The sequence below is a fragment of the Aedes albopictus genome, chromosome 3 (assembly GCF_035046485.1).
Source record: "Aedes albopictus strain Foshan chromosome 3, AalbF5, whole genome shotgun sequence".
Taxonomy (NCBI): domain Eukaryota; kingdom Metazoa; phylum Arthropoda; class Insecta; order Diptera; family Culicidae; genus Aedes; species Aedes albopictus.
The window spans coordinates 338,222,734-338,246,732 of NC_085138.1; the positions used below are offsets into that span (position 1 = coordinate 338,222,734).

General features: G+C 39.9%; 1 protein-coding gene across 1 annotated transcript; it reads right to left on the reverse strand.

Moving 5' to 3' along the window:
• Positions 1-8: 8 nt before the first annotated feature.
• LOC109412775 (putative fatty acyl-CoA reductase CG5065) lies at positions 9-18,620 on the reverse strand. The gene is made up of 6 exons (XM_029865260.2): positions 18,036-18,620; positions 17,522-17,827; positions 5,337-5,422; positions 4,722-5,276; positions 4,534-4,659; positions 9-260 (listed from the first exon to the last, which is right to left on the reverse strand). The coding sequence occupies exons 1-6, from the start codon at positions 18,279-18,281 to the stop codon at positions 11-13; spliced, it is 1,569 nt and encodes a 522-aa protein (XP_029721120.2). The 5' UTR covers positions 18,282-18,620; the 3' UTR covers positions 9-10.
• Between the last annotated feature and the right edge of the window lie 5,379 nt (positions 18,621-23,999).

Consider the following 23,999-nt stretch of genomic DNA (forward strand, 5'->3'; position numbering starts at 1 on the left):
TCCCCCCGATTCATCGGCTATGCCTCACCAGTTGAGTTTCCAAACTATGGAAAATGGAACTCCGCCACACGAGATACACCACCAGCAGGGCGAACGCCGCCTTCAGTATCCGATCGATCAGGATCAGTCGGTTCATCTTTTTGATCGCCTTGGGCAAGGTGTCGTCCGGATCGTTCAGCAGATACCGCCGGACGCCGAGCCAGCAGTCGAAGTAGAACTGATCCACCTTCTCCTCCGAAAGATGCCAGCTGAAGGTTGTGCTGTTGGGGAGGAAGAAAGATTGGTAATATATACACTCAAACCTATATTTAAGTAGAATTCAATGTAGTAAATTTTACATAAGAATAACCGAGAATCTTTGATCCTTTGAGTATACTTTATCTGATCTTCAAGTCTAACTAGCGATCCCTAGCACTTGCTACAAGCCTGACTAGTGACTGTCTAAGAATCTCCAAGTACTCCATGGAATATACGTCATCGGGTCTACAAGCGTAATTGGTGATCTATTGGAGCCTTATGAATAAACAGGTTCTTATGCAGTCTTATGCACAGTAGCAGGTGAAACAACATCAGCAAGGACCTTAAACAGGACCTGCTGAAACTCCACAAGTCGGTGGCTCTAGCTAAGAAGGAGTACGACATTCTGTCCGAGGAGCGAAGAGCGTTCCATGTTCTCAAGGAGGAGTGGTCCACGCAAACGGATAGTTTTTTACTTGTCGGATGCTCCACAATGGTGCTTGATCCATGCAGCTCGCTGGAACCGTAATTGAAAGGGTAAACGTCCCTATGAGTCGAGCTGCATAGCCGAAACACGGAGCGCAGCCCGGCAAAGGACCGTTTAAGTCGAAGATGAAGACCAGCGCGAGTAGTCACTCAGGCCAGCTACAAAACGCGCAAACGGAGAACAGCGTAAGTAGAATAACCTCAAAAGGTTAACCAAGAAAGCCAGGGACCGTGAAAGTCGACAATCAGCTCTCGTCGCTGGACGCGGATGGAAAGGCATCCTGCACATCACCACGTGGAGAGATGATTATGGTGCATAAGAAGGAGGCACCACAAAATGGTGCTAAAGAAGAAGGCATCTCAAGTCTTTCAAAGCGTTAGTCCAAGAGACCCTGAGTGAAGGAGTACAAGTAGAAGCCCTAACAACGGAGTCGATTGTACAGAGCAAAACTCGGGCTGGCTTAACCGACGCCGAGGGACTCTCTGCAGCTTTAAACAGCAGTCAGAGATCAATCCACCACCTAGTGCATCATTCCCCCAGCGATAGGGCGCGGCAGTTACATGCCAGATCACTGAGGTTAAGCCTCAGCATGGGAGACTTCGAAAGTCAATATCTGCAGTCAAGCAAAGCCTTGAGAAACTCAAGGAAACTGCAGCAGTGGCAGAACCCGCGAAGACAAAGGTTCCGACACATAGTTCCGATGTCAACCCAGACGGAGGCCTTCGCTTTTGCAAGAAGCCCCAAGAGTGTAGCGGGTGCTATTGCTTACGATAAATAATCGCAGAAGCATGTAACGCAGCCGTCAGGTGACGAGCTACCAGGCGGTGCCCGCAAGGCTTGGCGGCTGTTATCCCCGAATATCCACAGAGAACAGAAGTCTACCTTTGAGGTATACTTAAATCCTTTACACACGTTTTCGACGTATTTTTGTTTGAGCTTAAATGTTTGTTCTCTGTGGAAGATCGGCAGTAAAACCGGCAAGTCGGACCCCAGCCAAACGTCCAGGAAAGACAGGAAAGGTGGGCCAGAAAAAGCCGGCCCGTCCCGGATCGAAGGGAACCGGGGGTTGTAACCACAGATTGACCCTCATCAGCCACGAATTGGGGTGGGTCAGAAGGAGGACGTCCCTTGGACTAAAATAGAGCGAATACGAAAGAAGAAAAAGCAGAAACCACAAGAGAGTTGCAAAACCAGCCCTAGAAAACTTTGGAGGATAGTGCCAAGCGCGAGAAGGGCGACGCACTCGCCATCAAGACTGAACATTCCAAGTACTCGGACGTCTTCAAAGTGCTTTGAAGCGACACCAAGCTCGAGGATTATGGAGCCGACGTGCGCAGTATTAGACGTACTCGTAGGGGCGGAATGATCCTCGAGCTCAAGCGCGACAAGGAGCGCAACTGCGCCGCTTACATAAGTCTGGCGGAGGGGGTCTTTGAAAAGGGTGTCGAAGTGAGTGCTTTTACTGCGGAGGCGACTCTGAAACTGAAGAACCTAGATGAGATCACAAGATGCGGAAGAGTTCGTCACGGCACTGCGGCAATTGTGTGAAGTGCAGGTGGAAACCGCAGTCGTTCGGTTATGAAAGGGCCCGGCAGGGACACAGGTAGCCTTGGTACAGCTACCTGTGGTGATGGCCAACAAGCCCGTTAAAATAGGGAAGCCCAAGATGGGCTCGTCAGTATGACCTTGTACGAGCCACCGGAGGTTTGCTTCAGATGTCTGGAAGCAGGACACAAGGGATGGGCGATGTGGCGGTGAAGACCACAATGTCTGCCTTGTGGTCTTCACCGCCACATTGCCCATGACTTGTGTCCTGCTGAACGAGTGAACAATAAGCACCCAACGCGTGGTGGTATCCGGCCTTCAAAAACAGCCGTTGTGAACATATCACAGTACAGGTAACGATAACGATAACGATACACAATACAGTTGAACCTGAACCATTTTGACGCAGCTCAGCAATTGATTTTTCAGGCAGTTTCTGAGTGGGGGACGGATATTGCTATCATAGCGAACCCATATCGATTATCGAAGTTACTTTTTGTAGGCCAGACCTAACAAGTAGATCGAGCTGGAGAGTAGACTATGGCTAGACTCACAGCGATCACATCGTGGCTCGCTACAGTATCGACTACATCGATAGCAGGCAGCGGGCACAGGAAGAGGCGGCTAGAACAAGGCCAAGTTCTCATAGGTGGAAGGCATCATACTCCAACGATGAAGTATTTAGAAAGGCGCTCCGCCGTAAGCGAAACCTACTCGATTTAAGTGGAGACCAGCTGGTAGTGATTCTTTCGCGTGCATGCGATGCCACCATGCCTAAGCAAGTCCACCCTGGCAATACTCAAGCTGTTCTTAATCTGCATCATGCTTGTCTACGGGCATGCAGCGAGCACGTTCTTATGAAGGGCTGAATTAACGACGGAGAAATGCCGTGAATACAACGTGCCCACACATCACTTGTTCATCGATTTCAAATCGGCGTATGATACAATCGATCGAGAACAGCTATGGCAGATTATGTCCCTTCGAATCTCGCAGAGGGTTACGACAAGGTAATGGTATTTCGTGCTTGCTGTTCAACATTGCTTTAGAGGGTGTAATTAGGAGAGCGGGGATAAACACGAGTGGAAGGATTTTCACGAAGTCCGTTCAGCTGCTTGGTTTTGCTGATGATATTGATATTATTGCTCGTAAAATTGAGACGATGGCGGAAACGTACATCCGACTAAAGAGTGAAGCCAGACGAATCGGATTAGTCATTAATGTGTCGAAGACAAAGTACATGATGGCAAAGGGCTCCAGGGAGGAATCACCGCGCCCGCCACCTCGAATTCATATCGACGGTGATGAAATCGAGGCGGTTGAAGAATTCGTGTACTTGGGCTCACTGGTGACCGACGACAACGACACCAGCAGAGAAATTCAGAGGCGCATTGTGGCAGGAAATCGTGCCTACTTTGGACTCCGCAGAACTCTACGATCGAATAAAGTTCGCCGTAACACGAAGTTAACCATCTACAAAACGCTGATTAGACCGGTCGTCCTCTATGGGCACGAAACATGGACCCTACGTGCTGAGGATCAACGCGCCCTTGGAGTTTTCGAACGGAAGGTGTTGCGTACCATCTACGGCGGAGTGCAGATGGAAGACGGGACTTGGAGAAGGCGAATGAACCACGAGCTGCATCAGCTGCTGGGAGAACCAACCTTCGTCCATACCGCGAAAATCGGGAGGCTACGGTGGGCGGGTCACGTCATCAGGATGTCGGATAGCAACCCGACTAAAATGGTTCTCGAGAGTCATCCGACCGGTACAAGAAGACGTGGAGCGCAGCGAGCTAGGTGGGTCGACCAAGTGGAGGACGATCTGCGGACCCTACGCAGAGTGCGGAACTGGAGACAAACAGCCATGGACCGAGTGGAATGGAGACGGCTACTATGTACAGCAGAGGCCACCCCGGCCTTAGCCTGATCGGTAAGGTAAGTAATCTTTGTTTACGAGATTTTCAGCCCTGGGCTGGTTCATCTCGGAGTGGGAATGTCAAATACAAGGTTGAATTTCTCGGTGGGTACGGAAATCGCCGGAATTGCTGATGATAAATATTTCCATTACGCTGAGGGTATACGTCGAATCGATCAAAAAAAGTGGAGTTGGCTATCGCTCACTGGATCGCAGTTAGGGAGAAGTGGATGAACTTCAGGAAACTGGAATTAACTCATCACAAAACCGACTAAAACATCTTCGGCGCTTTCTGTTCCACCCCTTACAAACCGATGAAATCTCCTGAAACTTTCTGAAAACTTACATATCACCGCCCTGCAGCTCATCCCGTAGCGATCGAAACCGTTTGGTTTCAAACAACCATTGGTTATACACAAAGTAACGCAGTGAAGCCTGCGCCAGGAACACCTTCCTTTGGATTTTCATCAAGCTGAAATGAAATAAGGTGCATATGATCACTTATTCAACCCTCACAAACCCATCTCTACTCACAATGGCTTTTTCCCAGTCAGCACACACAGCGCATCGACCAGCAAGGCCGGCAGTATGTGCGTCAACAGCACCATCACGTAGTACTTTATCCGCCAGGTGGTTGCACTTCCACCCGGTACCCACAGCAGCCTCGTAAACGACAGCTTCGTCATGTTCGCCTTGCCACAGTCCAGCATCTTTTTGTACTGCCACGAGTGTTCGTACTCGGCGGCACTGTTGTACACCGGGAGGAAGTCCTCCCGAAGGGTTTGCTCTTTGGTTCCACGCTGCCAGGCGGCCAGCAGTAGGGCCTTGATGGAAATGTCGGCCGGGATGGTGTTAACACGGTTCTCTATTGGAAGGAGATCCGTTCGGACAATGCCGGTTCCGGCTCCCAGGAGCATCCCCGAGGGCCCGTTTAGGTTGTCTATCCAGCCGACCAGCGGTTCATCGATGGTGTTGACCACCACCGAGGGCCGAAAGATGACCAACGGGAGCTGGTCCTGGTAGTCTATGCATATCTGCTCGGCGAGGCCTTTGGTGAAGGTGTACGTGTTGGGGGCGGAGTTTGTGACCCTGGGTAGAGTATAATAAGCCTTTATTATGCATTACAAGATGTTATGAAAAGTAACATACTTATCTGTTAAAATGTTTAATACTTGATGATCGAACTGCAAGGCACAATCTAGCATCTTTCTCCAATCCGCTTTTGGTGGGTATAACTGCAAGGAAAAAAATGTTATCTGATGAATTACAGTGATCGATAGAAGCGGAAAAAGTTGAGCTAACACCGCTTTCAAAAGTATTACAAGAGGAAGGCCCATATAGCCACAGTTCTAAAGGCGTGGGTATTTAACATGGCCTTGCTGAGGGTGGCTGGTTCGATTCCCGGGCGGTCTATAAACTTTTCGTAATGGAAATTTCCTTGATTTCCTTTGGCATTCAGTATCTTCGTGCCTGCCATACGGCATACGTGTGCAAAATTGTCATTGGCAGAGGAAGCTCTCATAACTATGGAAGTGCTCATAAAACACTAAGCTGAGAAGTAGGCTTTGTTCCAGTTAGAACATTACGCTAATAAGTAATAATAGGAGAATAACAAACAATGAGTACCCATATGAATAAAAATGTAACAAGTTAAAAGTCGAAATACTGATGGAGGTCTAAGATATCGTTCCTCAAAAATGTTGTCGTTCAGGAATCGGCGCAATCTCAATGATACCGTGTAAGGAAGGTGAGGTTGCGATCTAGGTAAGTAATCCACTTCTTTCAGATAGCAGTCAATTTTGCTGGCACTAGTTTTACTTATCTGTTTTTATTGATAAGTTTTCACAGCTATAAGTTTCACGGATCGTTATTATAAGAATATTTGGCTAAACGATTGGTTTGACGAGGAGTGCAGAGAGGTTAAATATGGATGAGAAAAATCCAGCGGGGCGCTCATACTGTAGTATGGAGCTCGGAAGTTGATGAAATTATGCAAACAGAAGCGTAAGCAACAGACCCGCCTCTTTTGAAGGAGAAAAAGCCGCCTGGAAGAAACGGAGTATGAGAGTATGGATATGGAACCGTTATGCCGTTCTCAAGAAACACGAAAGTTCGCGCATTCCGTAAAGGCTTAGAAACGCGAACGGAAATGCACTGGGATAAGAACGGGATTCTTCAGCTGGACAAGCTTGAAACCTTTGAACAGTGGAAGCTGCACTTCGACGAACACCTAAATACGGTAGGAAACGGAAGATCCAAACTGCCGGAAAAATGACTACGTCAACACGACGGAGATTATAAAGAAATCAACAGTGAATGTAAATTCGAAACCCTGCAAAACAGACTTATTGGCTGAAATATCATAAACGATAAACGGTTCAGCTAATGAAATATCTTCTCAACGTTTATTTCGTCATACTTTAAGGAAAGGAGCAAAGTGTGACGATGCATACAAACATTTTCACAGGTCTCATGAAAAAGTGTGACTAGGGGTTGAATATGGGCATTTTCCGCAACCCGTAATTCATGAACGTTCCCATCGAAGGTTTTCTAGGGAAGTTATTGAAGAGCATCCTCTGGAGGTAATTTTAAATGAAATACTAGTACCTACAATAATTCCTAAAGAAGATGTTCAAAAAAAAAACTCTTGAAATGAATCCGTAAAACACTTTCTGAAAGGATTTTTCGAAATATTCTAAAATCCAGGAATCCAAAGAGAAATTTCTGATGTCATTCCTGGTCTAATTTTTATTAAATTTTCTGAAAAAAACATCTGAAGGAATCGCTTTGGAAATTTCTGAAGCAATCCTTGCAAAATTTGCTAAAATAACATTCGAGAAATATCGGGGAAATAGTCAATGAATTATCTGAATTAATCCATGTAAGCAACTCTAGAAATCCCTGGAGAAAAATTAGGTATGAATCTTTTTTAACCTTCCAGGACGCGCGCCATCAAGCAACCGGAACTGCACCGCGCTCGCGCTGCATACGAAAAGCGAGGTTTTTTGGTGGTGTTGCACTTTTTACAACAGCGCGCGCGCTGAAGGGTTAAATTGGAGTCTCCCATTAGCCTAGTGGTTAAGCCTATGGATCGCCAATCCGGAGAAGGCGGGTTCGATTACCGTTCCAGTCGGGAAAATTTTCTCGACTCCCTTTGGATTCCGGGAAAAATACCTTGTTAAAAAAATTATTTTAATACGAAATGAATCCTTGAGATAGTTACAAAAGGAATCCCATGAAAAATTTCGTGAATTTTCTTCGAAAATTGATGGAAGCAATAGTTGAAAAAATACTTGGAAGAATTCCAGTATTAATCCAAAGGAAGATACCGGGAGGAATCCACGGAAGGATTCAAGGAATTTCTATGAAAATTTCAAGAGAAACTACAGGAAGAATTCTGCAAAATTTCTTGAAAAAAATCTTGGAGGTTTTCATGGGGTGTTCCTGGATAAAGTCCGGAATCTATGGAAAAATGCCGGGAGAAATCATTCGAATGTTGCTGTGACAAATATCTAGAAGAAATAAAAAAACTCAGAAAGAATTCTGGAAGAAAATCCTGGGAGACTTTCGCAAGAAATTCATCGAATGAATGAGAAAGTCATACTAGGCAGAATTCCAGGTGATTTCACTTAATCTGGAAATTCTCGAAAAAAAAATCCAGGAAGAATTCCACGAAAGAAATTCAAGAGAAATTCATCAAAGATTTAAAAAAAACCCTCATAAGAATTCACTGACAGAACTGCTGGAGTATTTCCCAGAACGATTCTTGCAAATAATGCCGTTTAGAATTTCAAGAAGATTCATAAGAAGAGTTCCAGAAGGAATTTCTGAAGCAGTTCCAAGTCCCCTAAAACTCCGTGAGAAATCATTTGTGAGCATTTTAGAACTTTCCAGAAAAATTCCTGGAGAAATCACTATACAAATTCCAGAAACAATCCCTGATAAGGGATTCGAAGGAAAAAAAATCGAAGGAATCTAATGAAGATTTCCGAAAAGAATTCTTAGGAGAATTCCAAGAGGAATCCTTGAAAGAATTTCCATAAAAAAAAACTTAAAAATCTCCGGAATGAAATCCGTTAGGTGTGCCTAGAAAAAATCCGGAAAGTATTCTTGCAAGGTTCCCTTAAAGAATTCTGAAGGAATTCAGGGTTCAATTCTATAGAATGCCTATAGGCATAGATTATCTTCGTCTCTACCACCGCATAAAAAATAGTCTTTGGCAGAGGAAGCTCTCAGTTAATAACTGTGGAAGCGCTCATAGAACACTAAGCTTAGAAACAGGCCTTTTCCCAATGAGGACGTTACACCAAGAAGAAGAAGAAAATGAAAAAGAAGAGATAAAAATCTCGAAAATATCTCTAAGATTCCTTTCAGCAATCCCGAATTAAAAATCTGAGACAAAACCCTGAAAGAATTCCTGAAGGAATCCGATGGAGATTTCCGGAAGGAGCATCTGGAAATATTCCTGAGAAAAATGTCTTGATATTTGGAAGATTTCTGGGAGATGGAAAAATGCCAAAAAAATGCTGCGGAAAATAACCCCTGCAAACATCCCGGAGGCAGTCCTTAGAAAAATTCCGTAACTAATCCCATGAAATATTTCGCAAGAAACCGCTTTAAGAGTTCGGGAAAGAAGTCTTGAAATAGTGTTTGGAAGAATATTCTTCTTTTTTATTACGTGGAATGCCGGCAGGGTACTCGAGTACCCACGAAACTGTCATATCTCCGTCAAATTTTCACCGATTTTAAAAATTGTTGGCTCATATAACTCAGAAATTCATTATGTATCTAGAAAATATTTGGTTGCACCGATCTGATGACTGTAGTTTTTGGGAAACTTGGATTTTCGGGAGCATGTCCTTATACCATATTGAATCTCACATTGTTGAGCCTAGGATACAGTATAGTGGCCATTTCTAGCCATGGCCTCACGGGAAGCCTGATCCGAAATCGCAACTACAAAGTCAACACGTTTTATGATTCAAGACTGTTCAGATGCTATATGCTGAAGCCATTTTAGGATGATTGATACCGATATTGCCACTAACCTACCGAAAATTCCGAGCATTGTTTTGAATAAAAACATAAGCCCGGAAATTCGAATTTTCCGGCACCCACGGTGATCGGACCGGTCTAACCAAATATTATACCGATAGATAATGAGTTTGTGAGTTGAATGAGCCAAAAAAAAATATCGGTGAAAAATTGACGGCGATGTGATCATTTCATTTTCGTGGGTACCCGGATACCCTGCCGGCATTCTACGGATGTTTTTTTTTGCTGGCCACACTACGGTTAATAATGATCAGACTTTGACTCCTATTCAGCAGTGGTGAATTAGCACAACATCATGGTTAACGACTGAACAACAGACTAATTCAGCTGTTGTTCAGTAAAAACCACGTAGTTTGAATCGAAGTATGATGAAACGAAAGCGCTTATTTGAATTGTGAAAAACACATTATACAGATACATGTGCTAATTTTCACATGAACTTAACAAGAAGCAGAACAAAGTCTTGCTAAACTATGTTGTAAAGGAATTACTGCGAGTCGAATAAAAATCTTATTAAACGCTTGAAAAGTGTTTGAAATTATCATTGTTGATACCAATACGAAAAGTTGAACATTGGCTACTTTTTCAATTGAAATAGCATTTGTACAGCAATGTGTACAGCATATTTTTAGTTCAGCTAATTACTACATATTATAAAGCAACAATTCAGCATGCATGCTTGTTTGCAGCTGGCGATTGTTAGTTGGGATTCCAGGATTGATCACAGTAAACATTCTGGTACGAATCATTGGAAAGGATTTAGAAAGAAGCTCTGTAAGGTCCTGTCTTCTCACAGGAAGATTTCTTGAACATATTCTAAAACAATTCTAAAAGGACCTCTAGAAAGAATTCCGGAAGAAGCCCTTGGAAGAATTCTGGTTAGACTCTATGGAAAATCTTCTGGTGTCATCTCTGCAACACTATCGTTAAAAAAACTGGGGAAAATCCAGAGGAAAATCCTGGAAAAAATTCAGATGAAATCATTTGGAGATTTATGGAAGATGCCCCTAAAAATATTCCCGGATAAATCCTTGGAGAAAATCTAGGAGAAATTCTTTCAAAATTCCGGGCGCTGATCAAGAAAGCATTCTGTATGGAATCTTGTAGGAATTTTGGTAGAATTCTATGGGAGGATTTTGGATAGACATTTTTGAAAATTTTTCGTAGAAAGTTTAACCTTCCGTTTCTCGCGCGATTGACCACTACCGACAGCACCACACAAATGCTGAGTACAAAAAGCGAAAGTTTTACAGTGTTGTACAAAATACAACAGTGCTATTACTCGAGGGTTATGCATTTTTGTGTTTAGAAGTAAGCCACAGTAACTTCTAAACATCCTGAACTTGTGTTGCTATGAGTCATATGTGACATGTGTGTTGCTTGTCATTTTACCGGATCCATAAGGTGATCTGAATTCGTAAACTTAAGAGCAAAACGCAACCTTTTTCAATTATGTAAAATGAAATTTTGGTCATTGAAAATTATTTTCCACGCCATTAGAGGGGGTTAGAAACAAAGGGGTGTAAGAGACAAAAATCTACTTTCAAGAAAATGAGGTTTCAAGTTTTTCACCAATTTTTTATCCCATACAAAATGTGTGGAGTTTCAAAATCGAACCAATTTTCTCCGATTTATTGTATTTTTTTTTAATCTTCGTAAAAAAAATCTTAAAAAAGTTCCTAAATGCTTGATATCTGAAGAATTTTTTGATATGCTTAACTCAAAATCGACAAAATGGTCACTTACATCACAGAGAACAGACATCCAGGCTAGAACAAATTTCATTCTGAAGATTGTGTAAGGATTTGAATCTTTACTTGAGTAAGGTTGCAAACCAATACACGATGACAACACTAACGCCACCAAACACCATATTGCCACAGTCAGTGGTGAATCGAAACATTTCAAGTGGTGAATTAAATTAGTATGGGAAATTAACTGATTGCAGCGCCACGCTATTGCCACTTGTGTTGCCGATTTCAAATGGCCGTTAAATTCCTTACACAGCTTCGGAACTGGACTTGGATGTCTTTTCTCTGTGCTTACATTCTTTTGCATCTGGACCTCACATTTGTTTTGGAAAATTCTTCACCTAACTTTGAAAAGGGAGTATGAAAAATATCTATTTTTTTTTTCTTAAAAAATATAACTCGAAAATGGTTTGTTGGATTGAAATGTTATCTTCGAAAATGTTTGAGGATTTTTGAAGAACTTTTAAAAAAACACTAAGAGTAATATTACATTGCGAATCTATGTAAAGTGTCATATAATTTCGATTTACCAACGCCTTACCCTTCCAATTTTCATAGTTATTTTTCTGTGGAAAGCTGAAAGCCTCAAAATTTGCCAAGTAGCCCAGGATGGTGAAATCCTTCTAACTATTTTTCTCGAATTCTTTTTTCATCGATTAGGATGGGGGAAAAGAAACATAATCTTTACCCTACATCCAACCATGTCTAAGTTACAACGAATTCAAATTCGACCTTGTTAAATGTCACTCGAGACGGTAAGAAAATTCACTTATTAGATTAATAATTGATTCTTTGTTGTTAAAAGCTGTAAAACAGTATATATAATCTCAAATAACATTTCACAAGGTCCCATATATTTTTCTAAATACTTTTGATTTATTTAAATTTGTTGTATAATAAAGTAAAAAAGTTATGCATAATTTTGCATTGGAGCATGTACGTAGAATCTACTTTTGAATAAAAAGTCTTGAAAATTGTTTGTTTTTTTGCGATGAAAAACAAAAATTTGAGAAAAATAGTTAGAAGCATTTCAGCATCCTGGGCTACTCTTGATAAATTTTGATATTTAGAACATATGTAATATTTTTCTCATTGATTTTTTTTTCTGAAAGTCCTTCAAATATCCTCATTTATCTTTGAAGGCATCATTTCAAATCAACAAACGTAGTTATAATTTTATTTTTGAAAAAATATGTTTTTGCCTTTCTCGTACACTAAGTGTACTGGAAAGGCTATATGTTCACTCCAAAAATGACTTTTTGATAGAAGGCCCGGAGGGTCGAGCCACATATACCAATCGACTCAGCTCGACGAATTGAGGTGATGTCTGTGTGTGTGTATGTGTGTATGTGTGTGTGTATGTGTGTGTACAAATAAACTCACATCACTTTTTGGCAGTAAACCTCAACCGATTTTAATGACCGATGGTTCATTCGACGCGGAATCTGGTCCCATTGTTTCGTATTGAAAATGGTTCGGATCGGTCCAGCCGTTCCGGAGTTATGGGCATTCAGGTGTTCTGGACTGGTACCCCTGGAAGGAGCCAGACATGAAAATGCAACAAATCCATGCATGCGACCCATCAAACCGCGGCATTTTCGATTATCTGATGAACGGTGAGCAGGAAAATATTCGCAGACCATATCTGAACCGATAGTGTCCCGGAACCGGTTCTGGGTGTCCCGCCGGAAGTGGCCAAATATAAAAGTGAACTGAACCCATGCATGCGACATATCAAATCGCAGCTTTTCTATAACCTGATTACCGGTAAACAGGAAAATAGTCTCAGACCATATATGATCCGGTAGTATTCCGGAACCGGTTCCGGGTATCCCGCCGGGAGTGGTCAAATATAGAAGTGACCAAACCCATGCATGCGGCACATCAAAGCGCCGCGTATTATATAACCTGATGAATGGTAAACAGGAAAATAGTCTCAGACCATATAAGATCCGCTAGTATTCCGGAACCGGTTCCGGGTATCCCGCCGGAAGTGGTCAAATATAAAAGTGAAACAAACCCATGCATGCGACATATCAAATCGCAGCTTTTTCTATAACCTGATGAACAGTAAACATGAAAATAATCTCAGATCATATCTGAATCGGTTGCATACCGGAACCGGTTCCGGGTGTCCCGCCGGAAATAGCAAAAAATAAAAGTAAACCAAACACGTGCGACACATCAAATCGTGGCCTTTTCGATAACCTTATTGTGCGGTTAGCAAGAAAATAAGCTAAGCCCACATTAGAAATTATTGGTAGTGTTCCGGAATCAGTTCCAGTTGTCTCGCCGAAAATGGCCGGATGTAAAAGAGAACTCTAGCGTAACATGTGATAAGGGCCTACTTCCAAAATGTAAGCATTGAGAAATCTGCTTGAGATGGTTTCCATGTATATTCAAAAACACTATTTAGAAATCAAATACTCTACACTAAATTCTGTTTTTACGCGATGGATGCGTTCGCGCAAAAAAAGATCGTGTAAAAAAAGTTCGCGTAACTTCGAGAATTCGCGCAAAAAAAATACAAAGGAAATTTTTTTTACGCGATTTGCCCTCCGCAAATGACCAAAATCGCGTAAAAAAAAGTCGCGTAACTTCGAGAAAATCGCGTAAAAAAAGTCGTGCAAAATAAAATCGCGTAAAAAAAGTTCTGTAAAAAAAGAATTCAGTGTATTAGTATCACTTATGCAACAAATGACGCACATGACTGCTCCCTACATGCTGTCTAGCGTAAAAAATAGTATACTACATTGAAGTTAGTATAAAAATTGAGTTTTCGAACAGCAATGGACATTGGCCCTTTTGAAAATTTTCATCGACTTGGGCCCCAGTACTTTGGTCCTTTGAGAATAAGCAAATCACTTAGGCGTTAGTACATTGGCCCTTTGAACAACTACGAATCGAGCCCTTTTGAATTGAGCTTATTTCGAGCAAAAAGAAGTTAGTCCGCATAAGTTTTCTTATATTTTACGTGATTATACAAAAAAGAATCAGATTCAAAGCAAAACCACAGAAAGTCCATGTAACATGCCAAAGGGTCTAAGTAAATTTGAGATCTAGTCCAACTTGGGACCTTTTACGTCGACTTAGGCCCAAACGTAACTATGAATTTACTAAGGCGCTTTAAAAAATCATCTAAAAAGTCATGTTAAATTGGGGTTTTGCGTGGGTGATGAAGTGTACCGATAGATTACGTAACACTTGATAGGAATAATAGAAAATCTCGTTTGTTTACATTTTCGACTTAAAGCCTTATCACTTGTTACGCTAGAACTAAACCAATTTTCGCGACACATCTAATGGCTTTTTAGGCATCCTGATGAACGGTGAACAAGAAAAAATAGTGATGATTAACTTGGGCTTGTTAGGAGAATATCTGTAAGTAAAAAGAAAATCGCGTTAAGTACTGTTCCTTTGAATTCCACTAAGAATTTGCATCCTTTGACAGATACGTATTTCGACCTCAACTGTAAGGTCGTCTTCAGTGTCTTGTACTTGACTCGTCGAGTACTTGACTGAGTCGAGTCAAGTACAAGACACTGAAGACGACCTTACAGTTGAGGTCGAAATACGTATCTGTCAAAGGATGCAAATTCTTAGTGGAATTCAAAGGAACAGTACTTAACGCGATTTTCTTTTTACTTAAGAAGAAATATCTCAGATTATATTAGGGAAAACTAGTAGTGTTCCGGAATCGGTTCCGAGTGTCCCTCCGGATGTGGTCAAATGTAGAGGGGAACCCCATAAGGTTTTTTTTCGATAACCTGATGAACGGTTTTCAAGAAAATCGCCTCAGATTACGTTAGAGACCACCGGTAGTGTCCCACACATTTTACATGAACCCTATAACCAATGATAATAAATTATAGCCTAAAGTGTGCAGAAAAAAACTTTGTCAAAGTGATCTGTGCAAAAAGTTTAGTCCTAGCTTGTAATTGTAATCTTGGTATGGATCAGCCTTCAGTGAAGGTGGTCAAGCAGTCAACTGAAAGAACTGATACTTTCAGCTCGGCCTATGCGATGAACATAAGTGCCCTAATTCAATGATGATCTTGATAAATTTCTTGATTTTCTAAATAATGTATTCTCAGGATTCAGAAAGTCGTAGGTGGTACAGTCCCAGATCGCTGTTATGAGAATTTCCTCCTTCTCGTCCGTTACCAAAGCACAGAGATTTGGGGCTGATCACTGACTCTAAAACAAGATTGATTGCGTCGACGGAAAGATCATGAGTACTTATTCGACGAGAAAGGCACTATCACCACTAGGTGGATTAATCTGGGTTTTTTTTTCATACGCTTTCAAAAGTTAGGTGCAAAAAATGTTATGTGATGATGCAAAAGTGAATGATTCACAAAATCCAGGGCATGAAAAAAAAAATCTCATTCGAATTTAAAAATATCGAGTCAAAAATAACCATTTTCGTGTTTCGTGTTTTGAACTGAAAATGATGTATACTAAACAATTTCCTTAAAAGGCATTAAACCTAGAATTAATTACAAGTTATCTTTGATATAACGTACAAATAAATTTTCTCTTTGTACGTTATATCGAAGCACACTAAAATTTAATACTTTTATTGCTAGTGTACATGGAAAGACGTGATATTAATCCCAGGTAATGGTTTCTGCAAAATTCACAAAGCCAATAATAAAAAACCCGATTTAATCCACCTATGGTGAACAGAACCCTTCTTACACTTATTAAAATTATTGTTGTATTTGTATTTAACAAATTTATTTTGTGTAATTACCCAAAAGTTCTAGAAAATATTGTGGATTTGGCATCTAGTGGATTGGTTTTCAAAATAGCATCATGGACCATGGACTAAACTACCAGAAATGCCAGACACCTCCTAGAATCTTGTATGGAATGTTTAAAAAATAGGTTACATATTCTGGAATATTGTATCTTTTGTTAACTGCCAAAAGATCTTGAATCGATTAACAAATGGGTAAGAAAATCAGCGAGATACACTTTGTCTAATATCTCTTAATCAATCGAATAAATTAGCTCCGAAATACTTGGTATTCATGGTTATGGTATAAAAACGACAAAAAAGATATATCTACTAAGTTAACCAGTTTTGGCATTAGCTAGTTATTTTGGCTGTCTGGTTCTTGCATTTTTCCCACAATATATAAATTCAAAGCTTTCATTTACCATATTGTTAGTTTTCATAAAACTCCTGTGTATTTGTAATTTGTTATTTACAATTTTGTTGAAAACAATAACCTGCTAGTATACACTTTGTATAAGGTCAGTATTATTTATTGAAAAATAATTTCCCATAGACTGGTCAAAAACTCATGCAAGATAACAAGTGAATATAATAATAAAAAAGAATTTATTGAAATACTCTTCGTAAGATATCTAAGTAATCAAATGTCGAATCGAAATAAAATTTCAGGGCCTTATACAAGGATATTGTAGCTTTCATTTGGTGTTTAGAGAACCCAAATCGGTTGACAGACGGCTGAGATATTTATTATGGTACCCGTGGTCAAAAATCTCTAAAAAAGTTATCCTGTATTACTTCCAAGTAGTCTTTGAAAGATATCTCGGTAACCAAATGTCCAATCCTAATGAAATTGTGTAGGGTTCTACTAGAATGTTGTAGCTTTCATTTGGTGCCAGGATAACCCAAATCGGCTAAGATATTTATTATGATACTTTTGTTCAAAAATCTCAAAAGGTTTAGTTGTATAAGTCCTAAGTACTCTTCGAAAGATATCTCTGTAACCAAATGTCCAATCGAAATAAAATTTCTGGGCGATCTACTAGGATGCTGTAGCTTTCATTTGGTGCCAAGAGAACCCAAATCGATTGACAAACGGTTGAAATATTTATTATGATACACTTGGTCAAAAATCTTAAAAAGTTTAGAAGTATGACTCATAAGTACTCTTCGAGAGATATCTCGGTAACCAAACGTCCAATCGAAAAAAAAGTCAATAGCGTTCTACTAGGATGTAGTAGCTTTCATTTGCTTCCAAGAGAGCTCAAATCGGTTGACAGACGGCTGAGAAACGTGCGTGACTTTTTTTTGTAACGCACATACACACACACACACACACACATATACACATACACACATACAGACATTTGCTCAGTTCGTCGAGCTGAGTTCATTGGTATATGAGACTCGGCCCTCCGGGCCTCGGATCCAAAGTCGGTTTTTCGAGCGATATTTATACCCTTCTTATGGGTGTAAGAAGGGTAAAACATGAGTTTTTACAAAAAAGTCATTTCGTTTTTTTTGCTTCGATATATTGTACACTATTTTTTTCTCCAATTTGCGCTGCAACAAAACATTGGTTTGTATGATTTTGTAGTTTATCTGGGAGATATTACTGGAAAAAATAAAAATTTCAATGTTGTACGTTATATCGAAGCAAAATGTACGTTTTATCGAATTCGATACATCGAGGGTAGGTTATATCGAAGAATACCTGTATTTAGGTGCAACACGATATAGACCACGAAAGAGTGTGGCTACTGACAAAAAAAAATATTTGCACTTACCCTCTCTTCCACATTTATCTGCTCCGGATTACTGTAGGCCGTCGACACATGCACCACCGCCTTCAGCAAGGGCAATCCTTTGCAAATCTCGAAAATTTCCCTCGTCGACAGCACATTCGTCAGGATGGCATCCTTCAACGGATCATTGAACCTCACACTGGCAGCCAGATGAAACACAACTGACACATTTTGCAACTGATCTAGGTCCTCGTCGGACATTCCCAGCCGCAACTGCATACAGTCGCCAAAGATTGGTACCAATTTTGCGAGGGCTTCTGGACTTTTCATTTTCAACGTTTCGAACAGCTGCAACGATTCCAAGGACACACACACAATTTGCACAATTAAGATAGAGTTTTCATATTGTACTTTAATTGCGTTAATCAATTCATCAATCATAATTTTAATATTTTACGGAAATTTAAAAAAAAAGTAATTTTATCGGTTAAAATTCAAATCATTATGATTTGATCATTTGATTATCAATCAACTCCCAACTAGAACACAAACGCACTGGATTGTCGGTCAGGTCCCGCACTCGGGTTTCGGGCGTTTTGCCTTGTTTGCAGCGCATCAGCACAAACACGCGGCCAACGTCCGGGCAGGATCGCAGCAGTTTCTCGATCAGCACCTTGCCCATGAACCCGGTCCCCCCGGTCAGGAACACATCGGCCCCGGTGTAGAACTCCGGCACCGAGACGTAACCTCCACTACTGTTCCCATCGCTGTTATTCTTCATCTTCTTTCTCGCGGCGGACATTACAGTCTTGAACAAACGAACACTCACGGACTTGCACGGAGTCTTGCTCTTCTTTCAACGACCGAATCTTCCGGACTGGTTCCGGAAGTGCGCCAATAATGTCGTATTTATAGATTTCCTTTCACTTCATCAATCCTTCTCGGGAGATGTGTGTACGGCGTACAGCATCAAGCATCAAGTCCCCGGAGCACGCCACACGATGGATGGATCATCGCGACAACGAACGCGGAGTTCTTCAGTGATGGGGTTGCTGCAACTGGGGTACCGTCATTGCACTGTATTTGGTCCGATCAAGTAACAAGGATGATATTCTGTGTTGCTAGTTGCAAAATCGCTTTTGAAAAATGGCTGGAAAACAATCAACTAATGAACTGAGAAAAGCATATTTTCAAATAATATAAATTCTGTTTACTTCTGGACAATTTATCAGGCAAATAAACTGCTTAATTGTCCACAATTCGTTATTCCTTCCTAAACAGTCACCATATTTTTTAGAGTGGGTCATCGTTAATATGGAAAATAGAAAAATTCAGTGGCATCCCATCAGATCAAAGCTTTTTTGATCCCATTTCAGGACCCAAATAAGTGTGCAAAATTTGGACACGATCGGTTATGTCTACGTTTTGCGCATCGTGTTTGAAGTTTGTATGGGGTTTTACATGGGAAAACACACTTTTTTGCATTTCTCTCATAACAAGCTCGAATTTTTCTAAAGCCGTGTAACCGATAAAGTGAAAATATAGCCTAGGGTGTCCTGAAAAACTTTGTCGAAGACCGCGAAGTGATCTGATGCTTATGAAAAATGTTATAGCGTTGGCATTGCTTGGCGAAACAGCATGATTGTGTTGCTATTGTTATTCCTTTAGGCTGATTATTTTTCCCCCCCCCCCCCCCCCCCCTCGACCAGTCAAAGAGTGGTGCGACAAAAAGTGAAATAAATATTTGTAACGGCCTTACATGTTAAAACATAAACACATGCATGCGGTTCGTTGGTTATAACTATTTTCACAGGCATCGGATCGCTTTGCGGTCTTCAACAAAGTTTATCAGAACATCCTATAATTTAATTTACAGTATCGGTTAAAAAGTGTCAGACAAACTTTTTCAACTTATGGCTAAAATGCAAAAAAGTATGTTTTCCCATACAAATTTCAATTGCAATGCGCAAAGTGTAGACGCAACCGATCGTGCTTAAATTTTGCACAGATACTCAGGACCCGAAACGGAACCAAAAAAGCTTTGATCTCTGAAAACGGTTCCGATGACCCACACTAATATTTATGTTTATATATGATACAAATCTTAAAATGTTGTTATTTGTTTATTACCAGGGATTTTAAACTTTTATGGGTCATTCATCCCGTGAATCTTGAAATGATTTTCATAATATTGATACCTATACAGCGAATTCATATTTCAAAATAATCAACGAAAAATGCATTTTTTACCGACTATGTACGCCAAAATGGGACTGCGACCATAACTAGTTGCAATTGCTCCATAGAAAACCAAAAACGCGCTCCATAGAGAATAAACACATGTTTCATAAAAATGTGCAATAATTGAAAACTTTCCGTACTTTGTAGAAAATGTACCGGTAAAACATAAAATTAATAGGGGGTTTCACTTAAGAGCGTAAACCACTGATTAAGTATTATCCTGATTAAACGTCACGATTACCAAGGCAAGGATTATTTTATTCACAATTTCATGAAGCATTTCAATAATCAGACAATCATGACTTATGCAATCATTTAATGTGTTTAGCGAATCCCCTAAAAATGAAAAATACTGAAATGCTCCATAATAAAATGCTATTTGTACCCAAAGAAAAATGAATATTGCTGCTTAGAAGAATAGATAAATGCATATCAACTATTACCAAACTGCACCATGTAAAATATGAATTGCTCCATAAAAAAATGAAAATCCCGAGGAAAATCCTGCTTAACTGTAAACTTCTGTACCACAAAACACGTGCACATATGGTGAGTAGGATTCGATCCCAGATCCTCGGCGTGACAGTCATGTGTTCTAACCATCCCATCCGCTCTGCTCCTTGAGTACAGGGGATGGCCAAAATGTTTGGGATAGGCAACTTATTTTCTCTCACAAAAAAAGTTCAACATGCTATAACTTTTCATAGAGTGCATCAAAAAATCTCAAATTTTAACTGTTTGTCAACCTATTCAATGTGCATCATTGGTACAAATTTGGGCTCGATTGATTAATTTTTCGCAAAGTTAGAACCGTTCGGGTAAAACACTATTTTTAAGACAACTCATTTTTGAGCTGTTATATCTCGGAGACCAGTGAACCGAATTGAATGAAATTTTGAACGTACTCTAATAATATACAAATGCTTCACAAACTATTGAAACATAGATATTTTTTGAACGTTGAAAAAAATTATCATAGGTTGACACTTTTTGGATTTTTTTTTCGAAAAAATGTATTTTCTTCACGTCAATGTCAATAAATTTTAGTGTTGATGTCCAAAGATTTTCCACTTCTGTTCTCAAGTTATCTTTAATAAGATATATTAGAGCCAATTTAGATTAAAGGAAGAACACATTTAGTATTTTTTGTGTGGTATTGTAAATTTGACTTATTTTCCTCTATATGGGTAAAAAATTCAACCCGGTATAACTTAATTCGCCGTGAGAAAATATTATATTTTATAACGTCGTATTAAGTATCAATATATTGTAGATAAACGTTAAAAAAATCATTCAATTCGGTTCATTGGTTTCCGAGATATGACAGTTCAAAAATTAGTTGTCTAAAAAATAGTGTTTTACTCGAACGGTTCTAGCTTCGCGAAAAATTATTCAATCGAGCCCAAATTTGTACCAATGATGTACATATAACAGGTTGATAAACAGTCAAAATTGGAGATTTTTTGATGCATTCTACGAAAAGTTACAGCATGTTGATTTTTTTTATGGGAGAAAAAAAGTTGCCTATCCCAAACATTTTGGCCATCCCCTGTATTTTCATTTGCTAGAATCGCAAAAGCCTTTAGCCTATTCAATTTATATATTTTTAAATTGATTAGCTTCTCCTTGTTCTTTATGGCTCTCCGTCTCCACTGGGACTTGGCCTGCCTCTCTTCAACTTAGTGTTCATGGAGCGCTTCCACAGTTATTAATTGAAGGGCTTTCTTTGCCTGCCATTGCACAATGCACAGTGGGAAAAAATAGGTATAAAATGTGAATAAATTCAATATCTCTGCTTGGAGTGGACGGATTTGAATGAATTTTTGACACAAACTGTAAAAATCTCTATAGTTTCAGATAAGAAGGGTGTCATTCACCACACGATGCTGGAAGTCAGTGTATTGAGCTCGTTTTACTCGCTCTCTCTCACACACACACTTTTTTGAAAATACCATCATTTATTTCAGATTGGCGAGCAAAATAAATGAATGAATTAGCTCATATTAATGTAAAAACCTCCATAGTATCAGCAATTTGATATAGGGTTTGTCCTGCTCTTATCGATTGCGTTCCATGAATTAAATAAATCGTTTATTTTGCACTCCAGGATTTTTCTAAAAAGGTGAGAAAGAGAGAGAATGGAGTAAAACGGACCCGATACTCTGATTTCCAGCATCGTGCGGCGAACGACACTCTCTTTATTTGAAACTATAAAGATTTTTGCAGTTTGTTTCAAAAATTCATTCAAATCCATCCACTCCGAGCAAAGATATTGAATTTATTCGCGTTTTATACACTATTTTGTCCCATTGTGCAATGGCTTATTTTCCTATTTTCACGCTTATTTTTAATAGCTCGTAGGATTGAGGAAATAGAGCAATGGTGTCTTCGGCAAAGTTGATGGGAATGACCAGCGCCAAGACAGTTGGAGTTTTCGGACCAATCCCCCTAAAAGTGAGATACATTTTTTTTATTGTTGAGATAGAGGGTTGACGTCTTCGGCAAAGTTGTAGCTTTTTTTATTCCAATCAACTTTTCTGAAGACGTCAATGCTGTAATTTTTACACCAATGAAGATAGAGGCCTGTGTTTGAAAGTTAACCCCAAAAACACGTTTTTAAGTAAAACATACATTTGTTGAATTTTTAGACCCATACATTGTTCTGCAAAGTTGTTTGTGTCAATAAAATACGCAACTTTGCCGAAGACATCAAAGCTGTAGGAATAAAATGAGACGAGTTATCGATAAATTTATGCTTAAAAACGTGTTCTTGGGTTTAAGTTTCAAACACAGGCCTCTATCTCCATTGGTGTGAGAATTACAGCATTGACGTCTTCAGAAAAGTTGTTTGGAATAAAAAATGCTACAACTTTGCCGAAGACGTCGACCCTCTATTTCAACAATTAAAAAAAAATTAATCTCACTTTTAGGAGGATTGATCCCCTAACTATCAAAAGATGGCGCTGGTCATTCCCATCAACTTTACCGAAGACATCATTGCTCTATTTCCTCAATCCTACGAGCTATTAATTAAGAGCGTGAAAATGGGAAAATAAACCATAGTGCATTGCATGAATGTGTATATTGTGAGGCAAGTACAATGATACGCTGCGCTATGCCCAGGAAGTTGAGAAAATTTTCCCGACTGGATCGGGAATCGAACCCGCTGTCTCCGAATTGGCGATCCATAGCCTTAACCACTAGGCTAACTGGAGACCCCATATTGATTAGCATGTCACTCATTAGCGGAGCCAGCTTTTTTTTTCGTACTCACTCTCCTAAACATGCAGGAAAAAGAGCGAGATGAAAGAGGAGGCAAGTTGCCTCCTCTTCCATCTGTTTCTTTCACGTGTATGTTTAGGAGAGTGAGTAAGAAAAAAGAAAATGCTGGCTCCGCTGATGATGTCACTAAATGGGTACCGTGGATGAAATTGGTCACTTTTCTCAGTTTTTGGCGTCTAATTACTGAGTAGTTACCTAAATGTGTCAAAAAACTTTGTCGAAGACCGCAAAGCGATCCGATGCATGTGAAAAAACTTAGCAATTGTTGCAAAAAAATAAGATTTTATTATTAACTAGCTGTCCCGGCAAACGTCGTTCTGCCTGCCTACTATGTTTTTTGGCATGCAGCTCTGTAGAAAAATGCCCCGTAAAACGGAATTTCAATCTTTCTCGTTTTCGGTATGTTCCGGGTCGATTTTTCTAATTATTTTTTCGTACGAACACGTCGGAGCCCTGAACGAATGAAACACTGAAAGAATGGTGTAGATCCGTTGGCCCTTTTCCAAGCCTATTCGTGACATACAAACACCATTCCATTTTTATTTATATAGCTAGATATTATTCCTTTACATGTTGAATATTAAGCACCTTTAGACGATCAGCAGGTTAGAACTTTTGTCTCGGAACGCTTTGCGATCTTCAACAAAGTTTTCCAGGACATATGAGGCTATACTTTTACATAATCGGTTACATCCTTCAAGAACAATTTTAATCTTTTATGAGGAAAATTCAAAAAAGAAAGTTTTCCCATATAAAATCCTATACAAATTTCAATCGCGATGCGCAAAGTGTAGGCATAATTGGCACGGTACCGTAAGAATTGTCAATAACATTATAGTCTGTTCAAGAAGATGTTGGATTCACCCGGATTTGTCATTCCTCCAGTAGCTACATCTGGAGTCCTACTTGAAGTTCTTCTGGCAATTTCTTCAAAAGTTTTTTTCTGGTTTTTTGTTAAGAGCTCCATCTGGGATTATTCGAAGACTTTCTTCTGGAA

Excerpts from the sequence above, each read along its gene's own strand:
- LOC109412775 (XM_029865260.2), bottom strand. The coding sequence starts at position 18,281 with ATGTCCGCCGCGAGAAAGAAGATGAAGAATAACAGCGATGGGAACAGT. Across the intron at positions 5,277-5,336 it reads TTAAACATTTTAACAGATAA|GGTCACAAACTCCGCCCCCA; the intron begins GTATGTTACTTT and ends TACTCTACCCAG. Across the intron at positions 261-4,533 it reads GAGCTGCAGGGCGGTGATAT|CACAACCTTCAGCTGGCATC; the intron begins GTAAGTTTTCAG and ends CCTCCCCAACAG.